Source organism: Peromyscus leucopus, chromosome 7 (assembly GCF_004664715.2).
Source record: "Peromyscus leucopus breed LL Stock chromosome 7, UCI_PerLeu_2.1, whole genome shotgun sequence".
Classification (NCBI taxonomy): Eukaryota; Metazoa; Chordata; class Mammalia; order Rodentia; family Cricetidae; genus Peromyscus; species Peromyscus leucopus.
Genome location: NC_051069.1, coordinates 95,254,974 through 95,264,671, shown reverse-complemented (window position 1 = coordinate 95,264,671; position 9,698 = coordinate 95,254,974). Strand labels below are relative to the sequence as shown.

Sequence of the window (9,698 nt, the reverse complement as noted above, 5' to 3'; positions counted from 1 at the left end):
GGCTTACTGTGTAAGCCAGACTATCCTCAAACTCATCTCCTGCCTCAGCCTCTCAAACACTGGGATTCTGGACTTGAGCCGCCTTACCTGATGAGAACAGCTCTTAATGGCTTCCTAGAACCAAATGGACATTTTTACCATCCTACCTTCATGCTCTTCTTTCCGAAGCTGTAAGCCTGATGGTTAGTGCTGGAGGAGGGCAGGGGGAGAACTTAGTGGATACTTTAGTTCCTGATAACACTGTGGAACCAACACAGCAGGCCCGCACTGTCCACTCCTGGGCTCTTGTATGTGATATAAAAACAAACACCCAATCTGTGTGACTTACCGTCCTTTAGATTTCTGCTTTAGGGGAACATAGCCTCTGAATTGTGTGGAAGAGATGCCTGTTCCTTCTTCCCATGCTTACACTAAACATTAGCACATTTTCAGGGATGGAAAATGACTCAGCAGTTAAGAGCACTTGATACTTTTCCAAAGGACCTGGGTTCAATTCCCAGAGCCCACATAGTGACTCACAGCCATCTGTAGCTCCAATTCCAGATAATACAACTCCTTCTGGATTCCCTGAACACCAGGCACAGAGTGGCATGCAGACAGACACGCAGGTAAACACCCGTACATGTAAAATATTAAGACTCCGACCAGGCATGCTGCTGCACATTTTAAATCCCAGCACTCTGGAAGGCAGAGGCAGGTGGATTCCTGTTCGAGGCCAGCATGGTCTACACAGGGTAGCCAAGGCTTCATAGCAAGAACTTATCTCAACACACACACACAGAGAGAGAGAGAGAGAGAGAGAGGAGAGAGAGAGAGAGAGAGAATAAGGTCTGGCCTTTGAAACCAAACTACTTAAAATAAACAAATATTAGCACATTTTACTTTGCATCATAGAAAATCTATGATCAGGCAAGAACTTTGGCCTGGCCTTGTGGTGGTGGTGGTGGTGGTGGTGGTGGTGCACGCCTTTAATCGGAGGCAAACGGATCTCTAAGTTCAAGGCCAGTTTGGTCTACAGATGGAGTTCCAGGACAGCTGGGGGCTACACAGAGAAACCTTGTCTCAGGAAACACACACACACACACACACACACACACACACACACACACATTCAGCCCGCTCCCCCTTGCTCCCCCGCCTCCAGCAGCCTCCTGTGTTGCCATCATCTGAGACTACACTCCTATGTTATAGAAATCCACATATAGAAAAATCTTGTTCAGTTGTGAGAATAAATCTTTTTTAAGATTTGTTTGTTTGTTTTATTTATTTATGTATACAGTATGTCTGTGTGTCAGAAGAGGGCACCAGATCTCACTATTGATGGTTGTGAGCCACCATGTGGTTGCTGGGAATTGAACTCAGGACCTCTGGAAGAGCAGCCAGTGCTCTTGACCTCTGAGCCATCTCTCCAGCCCCGAGAATAAATCTTAGTGACACCTGTTCATCGACGCTTCTTGTGTCACGCTCCTGAATCTGCTCTTGTCATTGAATTTACTCCCCGGAAATGCTTTCACAGAAGGGCTGGGGAGACAGCCCAAGTCTGTAAAATGCTTTCTGCACAAGCATGAAGCCCTGAGCTTTGCTCCGGAACCCACATAAGACAGCTAGGTGTGGTGGTGTGCCACTGTAATCCCGGCACTTGGGGAGGAGGGCGGGCAGCAGGACCGAGAGTTCAAGGTCGCCAGGCGGTAGTGGCGCACGCCTTTAATCTCAGCACTCAGGAGGCAGAGGCAGGTGGACCTCTGTGAGTTCGAGGCCAGCCTGAGCTACAGAGTGAGATCCAGGACAGGCACAAAGCTACACGGAGAAACCCTGTCTCAAAAAACAAAAAACAAAAAACAAAAAAAAAAAAAGTTCAAGGTCATAGCTACTCTTAAGATGAGTTACATGAGACCTCATCTTTAAAGGAAAAAAAGGAATGACTTGCACTTTGTTCTCCTATTTGGTGATATTTGGGGGTCATAGGTCGCTCAGGGCTCCTTGATCTCTTTCAGAGCACTGCACTTACTCCACACTCTTCCTCCACACAGCATTACTAAGAGCACCCATGCCGAGGTAACCTGCTTATCTCTTTTCCTCTTGACTACTGTTTTCTCTCCCTCCGTTATGACACTGCCCTGTGACCTGTGTGGCGCGCCATCTGTCTCCCTTCATCTTTTAAGGGCCAGTGGGTCCCTTCAGGAATCTTGCCCATGCTCTCCATCTTTGCTCTCCTTTCCTGGGCACTCAGACATGCCTGGAACCTTTTCACTTTGTGTCCCTTGTTTGGCTTTTCCCAATCTTTGCATTTCTCTGCCCTTTTGAACTGCAACCCAAGGGGGTCTTTCATGTCAAATGCTCCAGTCTGTCCTTATCATGTCCTGTCCCATCAGTTAGTGGCCTATCGTGTTCCTCTCTAATGGCTCTTTGATGATTGTTATCTCTGGCTAACGAAGCCCCTTCCATCCACCCAGGATATTAATTTCACTCTTTGGTGGTGGCCATGTCAGAGGAGCTGCCGTCAGCAACGGAGCTTACGGAGTGCATTCCCTGGAGAGCACAGCCGCAATGGGTGCACCCCGGAGAGGCAAAGCAGAAGAGGAGGAGGAGGAGAGGAGGAGGGGGAATTGGAAAGGGGAGCAGTAGTAGAATGAGCTGAGTTTGGGACTGAAGGTCTCATACAAACTCTCAAACTCGCAGACAGAGGAAGGCAGGAACAGGGAAGTCCTTCAAGTGCTAATGAGACACCAGGACTCTGAAAAGACACAGGGCAGGGCAGAGAAGAGAACAGAGAGATCATGCCTGCGTATGAGACAGACAGCTGGTGCCCGAGATCTCTGGGAAGCAGCTCAGAACCTCTATGAGGACCAGCTGGCCAGAGAAGTCAGTAAGGTAGAGCTGGACACAGGGCTCCCAGCCTACAATCTTGTCGGCAAAGACCCAGCTCTCCGAGACACTCCCTTTCTGTTAAGAGTCTTTGGAATAGCAATATCCAGACAGGAAGAGGGGCAGCCTAGCCTAGGCTGCCACTGACCTTTAACTACCATCTGGCCCTGACCCACCCTGTGGGATAACACGCCACAGGAAGAGACTTTCAGAGAGCCCAGCACGGCCTGGACATCCCTTGAAGAGGACAAGAAAACTGAGACTCAGCTCCTGGGTCTGTGTCACCTGAGGCCTGGCTGCTCACAGAGGATGCACTTGCAGCAGAATGCTATAGAACCTCTCATATTGGCTAGATGTGGAGAAGAGTGAGCCTAGTCTCTTTTGAGGGTTCAGGGGAGAAGTGGGAATAAGAATTCACCCAGACTCTCTTCACAGCTTCCTGTTTGGGTGTCTGATTACAATTCAGAAGCTAAGGATGTGGTATGTAGAGTGAGTAGAAAATTTCTTTCTCTCTCTCTCTCTCTCTCTCTTGGTTTTTCGAGACAGGGTTTCTCTGTGTAGCTTTGCACCTTTCCTGGAACTCACTCTGTAGACCAGGCTGGCCTCAAACTCACAGAGATCCGCCTGCCTCTGCCTCCCAAGTGCTGGGATTAAAGACGTGGGCCACCACCGCCTGGCGAAAATTTCTTAATAGTAATAAAAAAAGAAGAAGCTGAGGATGAGAATGAAAAGCCAATCCAGCAGAGAGACAAGAACCCAGGGTTGCCACTTCCTCAGAGGTAGTATACAAAATGCCAAGTGTCTTCCATTGTACCCTCCGGGAACTCGTCAAAGAGAGAAATTGCATAAGACCGCCTCACTCCTTTACTGGGAGGGGAATACACTCGGACACGATACACGGCTGTGAGCCCAGCAAGATCTCCAGCTCGAGATGCATCTGGCTGGCTGTAACTCGGTAGTGGCCTTTGATGACACCCCGTGAAGCGCAGGCATGGCACCTCCAGTAAGACTGGATGACTCGGACCGCCTTAAGCACCTGGTGGTAACGCCTGTAGATACGCCACATTCGGATCCAGGACTGCAGCCTGACCACTGCCCACTGCTCCTGTTGGAAGGTATCCAGTAACGCCTGACGCCTCTTCTCCATAATCTTCAGCAGTATCATCCTCCACCAGCACTGGATGATCCAGGCCCTGAGGGCCGCATGCAGCAGCGCCCGTCGTACCAGCGTGCCACGCCACCAGGCTTGGATCTTTACAGCTGGGGTCTTTTCAGAGAGCTCCTGGTTTTCTTGGAACTTGCAGGGAAAAAGGGGATGGATACTCAGTGACTTTCCTCATCCACCTCAGCACAAGGCTATGCCAAGAAAGGCCCTGACTCCCTGTCAATAATTGGCCCCCTCCCCCCTGAAGTGAACAGCCTTGGTCAGGACACTGTCACCTTCTTGCCCCCTCCCCCCTGAAGTGAACAGCCTTGGTCAGGACACTGTCACCTTCTGGCTTCAGGCCCCTAGCAGCTCCCCTAGTTCCTCGAGCTTGTCTCTCCTGCCCTGGCATTCCAGCTTTCCCAGAGACCAGGTTAGCAGGCTGAGAGCAAAACCTGTGACCCACATACATATCAAATGGTTATGTCCTGGCGAGCCTGCCCACCTAACCAGGACCGTGTCCCTTCCCATCAGACCCCCTGGGGACTTGGTGTCCTTCGCTCACTCTTCCTCTCTTCCTTGACTCTACCCCTTCTCGGCCTTCTCCCTCCCTCTTGTTGAATCCTCATGTTTCCCCCAGCTCATATTCCAATCCCTCGTTTTCTCTTTCTCATTCTCTGTTCTTCTCTTCCCACCCTGCCCCTCATCGCGTGTGTGTGTGTGTGTGTGTGTGTGTGTGTGTGTGTGTGTGTGTGTGTGTGTATGTGTGTGTGTGTGTGTTGAGACAAGGTCTTTGTAACCTTTGCTGGCCTCTGTCTCCCTCTCCTATTCCCCCCAAGTGCTGGAATTATCGGTGCGCATCATCAGGCTGGTTTGTCCTCCTCCTCATGACTTTCCCACTTCTCATCTTGACTGACAAGCAGACATAGGTGCAGAAGTGTAAACATGCACACACAAGTCTTCTTTTATTTGTTTTGGTGTGGGGTGTTTGTTTTGTTTTGTTTTTGTTTTTTGTTTTTTTGAGAGAAGGTTTCTCTGTGTGACAGCCCTCGACCAGGCTGGTCTCAAACTCACAGAGATTCATCTTCTCTCTCTCTCTCTCTCTCTCTCTCTCTCTCTCTCTCTCTCTCTCTAACTTAATTTCACATATCAGCCACCGATTCCCCCGTCCTCCCTCCTCCCACCCTCTTCTTCTATCTCTTAAGTGCTGGGACTAAAGGTGTGCCCTACCACAAGCGGCTGATACAATTCCAAACTGACTTCCCTACATCTTAGCTATTCTATTCCACAAACACGTTCCCAGACTCAGCCCCAGGCCTTTGGTCTGAGAGGTCATGGTTTTCCCAATTTCACACTAACATTACCTGCTTTCCATTTCTGAACCAGAGTTTCAGGCTGAAAATGAAATGGGAATGCGGGCAAATCATTTATTCCTGTGCCTAGCTCAGTACCATGTGAAGAACAGGGACCAGAGATGCCCACCTTTGCCCTCTTTGTTTCTGAGGCTAGACCAACTGGCTGCTTCTCCTGAGGAACACAGCCAGTAGATTCTTTAAGGTCTTCAGGCTTCGTCTGTCCTCATCCTGTATTCAGCAATTGGGGAAGAGTGGGGCTGCCATCTCTCGCTCACTGTTCTGTACCCCACGCATCCCCAGCTTCCAGAGCATCCCAGACTCTTCCCCTCCGCCGCTCAGCTCAGGTTTTCCAAGATAGGGTGTCTAGTCCTGGCTGTCCTGAAACTCACTATGTAGACCAGGCTGGCCTTGAACTCAGAAATCTACCTGCCTCTGCCTCCTGAGTGCTGGGATTAAAGACACAGAGCACCACTGCCTGGCTGCTTCCTAGACTCTAGAGTTATCAGAAGGGTCTGTCATTGTGAGATTTATGGGAATATATATAACAAGCCTAATGTTTCTGTCGTCTCTTGCTTACCATTGTTCACACATGGATTGGGTGTTGATGGTTAAAAATCCCCTCAGGTCTGTGCTGCCCCAGCGTTGGCATGAGCAGAGAGCAGAGGAGAGTGACTCATGATGTCACAAGGGCAGCTGTGACTCAGGCGGCAGTTGAGTCCCTTCTAAGGAAAAGGCAGAGTGCTGTCTTTTTTTGTGGGGCATACATGGGCTGCAAAGAGGGTGCTGAGAGAAATTCAGATAAATAGAGCTTAAGCTTTGAGGTGTTTACGCAGAGTGGATATAAATGGTGAGAAAGAAAGTTAGCTCAAGTTATTTATGCTAAGATAAGATACTAAAAAACAAGAGATAGTGTCAGGACATAAACAACTTGTAAATAGGGTGCCCTTTAAAATGATTGGTTGGTTCCTTCACCCTCTCCTAGGGTTCTGAGGTTTTCTGGTATAAAAGAGGCTTACTGCCTATCAATAAAGGAGTTCTTGCTTGACTTGACTCTCCACTGCGTCTGATTGTCTCAGGGTAAGAGGGAGACTGGGAAATGGGCCAGCGGCGCCCACTTGCCTTTCCTCGGTTCCAGGCCACCTCTTCACAGGTGACTTAAGTTCCCGGTGGGGCAGGTCCGCACATTTTTTCTTTTTTCTGCTGTAAATGCCCAAAGCCCTGGCTTCAAAGCTGGATCACCAGAATTACTGGTCCATTGACATAAAGGTGTATAATGAATTATTGGTAATAACACTTCAGTCGCATTTTTGAATAATCAGTGGAGGGTTTATTTAATGATTTATAGTCTGCTCATAACTTCAGACAAGATCGGGCACGGAGGTATCAGGGAGGTATGGCAGTAGACTGCTTACACCTTCAAATACTATATAAATACTAAAGAGTAGTGAGTTAAGTCAGACATGGTGCTTCATGCCTGTAATTCCAGCACTTAGGAGGCCGAGGCAGGAGGATTGCTTTGGCGTCAAAGCCAGCCTGAGCTAGTCTCAAAAAGTAAAAATGATAAGTTGATCTATACTACTGAAATGCATTTGTAATTAAAGGCACTTTGACCACCGTGACTGCATTTCTGGAAACTAAGAACCTAAGGATGCACACATCTGAACATGAATACGAGAGGTGAAAGGCACTTACACAAACCGTCAGTGACGACAGAGGTACTGGGTGGCTGACATCCGACCTACCCACTCAGTGCCCAGGAGACCCCTGGGCTCCATCTCAGTTCAGGGTTCAGTGGTCTCTTCCTTCTTCTGCCCGTCAAAATGCCAGACAGGTGAAAGGCGGCTGTTACCAGGGGGGCCCTTTCTGCTGATTTGACCTCCCAAGACCTATCTTGACAGCATGAGGTCCTGAGTCTGGCCAGTTACAGTCCCAAGAGTCAGGGCAGCGCTTTCAGAATGTATGTGGTTAATACAGACTAGGGGAGTCATCTAAGGAGGAGGGGGTCGTGTGAGGCTTGAAGTGTCAGTGTGGAGTTAACAGGGTGAGGGAGATGCAGGAGGCAGGTTGTGGGTGTGGTGTGGCAGAAAGACACATTAGCCTCTATTTGGAAAGCAGAATGTACAGGTGTTTGTGACTTTTTTTTAAATCTCTCAACACACACACACACACACACACACACACACACACACACACACACACACACGGGGAGGGGGGCATTTTTTTAAAAAGATCTTTAAAAGGTAAGCTGGAGTCTACATGGAGATCCTTGGATGACTGAAGTTGCTACCCTTGGAAAGAACTGTTGCAGATTTACCCCTGAATTTCTGGCTTCCTGTTGGGTGATGTGATATGATCTCTCTCCTTCACATATGCTCTTGCCGTCTGCCACAGAGCCTCACCAGAGGTCAGCCAGCTGACACTGGCAATGAGCTACATTAACACAACAGAGAAATCGCACGTTCTAAGAAAACACTGAGGTCATGATCAAGACATCTACAGGGACGTCGTCCAGGGTGAAATATCTGCCTAATGTGATTCATATACCTTGGTGTCATTCTGGGTAGGAATGGGAACACCTGTTCTTCTTGCTGAGAACCTAAGTTTGGTTCTCTGAGCCCACACCCAGCAATTCACTGCCTGTCAACTCCAGCTCCAAGAGACCAGTGTCCTCTGCTGGCCTCCAAGGGCACTGCACCCACATGACATCCACATATAGGCATACACATAAATAAAAATAATAGTAAAATATATGTGGCCAGCAGATGGTGGTGCACACCTTTAATCCCAGCACTCAGGAGGCAGGGGCAGGTGAATCTCGAGTTCAAGGTCAGCCTGGTCTACAGAGCGAGATTCAGGACAGCCAGGGGTACACAGAGAAAACCTGTCTTGAAAAAACAAAAACAAGATGTGTGCGCACGCACAGTGTTTTCCAAACGGCACGAGCCCCGGTTTTATTTCTGAAAGTGTGTGACGATGAACTGACTACCTCTGCCGTCCTCTCAATTCTAGGACTCTGCAGTTTGGTCTTTGGAACTGTGTTGATGGAGCTCCAACTTTGATGTCTGCATCTTCGCGGGTTGATTACAGAAGAAAACCATGTTCTCTCGCTGACAGGCCACAGAGCATTCTCGAGGCTGTGTTCGCAGGCCTTGGAGAAGGCGCTGACACAGATGAAGGCAGGCAGTCACACAGCCCTGGAGGACGCAGAGGACTGGGAGACCAGGTAGCAGGAAGCAGCAGCGCTGAGGGGCGGCCAAAGAGAAAATGTCTTCTCCAACACCAGCCAGCACAGGTACCTAGCCACACGCTATGTTCCATGGAGTCTTCGGATCCCTCACTGGTGCGCCACAAATAATCCAGTCTACACTTGAAATCATAAGGACAGGAATCTGCCGGACGGTGGTGGTGCAAGCCTTTAACCCCAGCACTCGGGAGGCAGAGGCAGGAGGATCTCTGTGAGTTCGAGGCTAGCCTGGTCTACAGAGCGAGATCCAGGAAAGGCACAAAGCTACACAGAGAAACCCTGTCTTGAAAAACCAAAAAAAAAGACAGGAATCTACTAAACCTCGTTGTAATGAAAACCACTTTTGAGGGGGAATCCTGCACATTCTTGGAAATTTTACAAACTGGGAAGGAAAAACCGTGGAGTTTGTGGTGAGGAGCACAGGCTGGACATTAAACAATCAGTCTTCTCCCCTCACTTCCCAGGACACTGGAGCTTGGGCAGTGAGACCAGACAAAATACAATCTGTCATCCACCCCGGGAGTGCTCTTTCAACCAAGACAAGGGCAACGTGGGGGAGCCGTGCAGGTCCGGGAGGAGCAGAGGGCAGGGCTGGCTTTCCCTGCATCGAGAGCCCAACTGCAAGACCGTGTGTCCAGGGTGGAGTGAGTGGAGAGAGCTGTGGCCCACCACATTCCCTGTCACAGGTCAGTACTCATGTTCAACCCCAAACGCCACGGACACACCTCCTAAGGAAAGCGCCTAGTCACTACCAGAAGCTTGGAGGTCTGGCAGTGAGTCGGTGTCCTGGGAGAGCATGTTTACGCAACAGCCAGAGGTGAAGAACACACAAACCCACACACAAACCTCCAGTCATGCCACCCACATGCAGACCTACACACGTACCTTTTTCTTTCTGATTCCTTCCTCTCTCGGTTTCCCAAGCAAGTGTAGCCTGGCTGCTCCTGGGACCCTCTCCCATCTGACCTGGAATCCTGTTATCTACCTATAGTCTTCCTCAGCACTCTATGCTCTGGCTATTCTATTCACCCGTGTTTTTAAAATTATATTAAAAGCCTGCTCCACCTCCACCTGATCATCTCCAGTCATC

The 9,698-nt window shown here is 49.4% G+C and overlaps 1 protein-coding gene across 1 annotated transcript; it reads right to left on the bottom strand.

Moving 5' to 3' along the window:
• Positions 1-3,711: 3,711 nt before the first annotated feature.
• Iqcf1 (IQ motif containing F1) lies at positions 3,712-6,028 on the bottom strand. The gene is made up of 2 exons (XM_028895283.2): positions 5,942-6,028; positions 3,712-4,162 (listed from the first exon to the last, which is right to left on the bottom strand). The coding sequence occupies exons 1-2, from the start codon at positions 5,942-5,944 to the stop codon at positions 3,722-3,724; spliced, it is 444 nt and encodes a 147-aa protein (XP_028751116.1). The 5' UTR covers positions 5,945-6,028; the 3' UTR covers positions 3,712-3,721.
• Between the last annotated feature and the right edge of the window lie 3,670 nt (positions 6,029-9,698).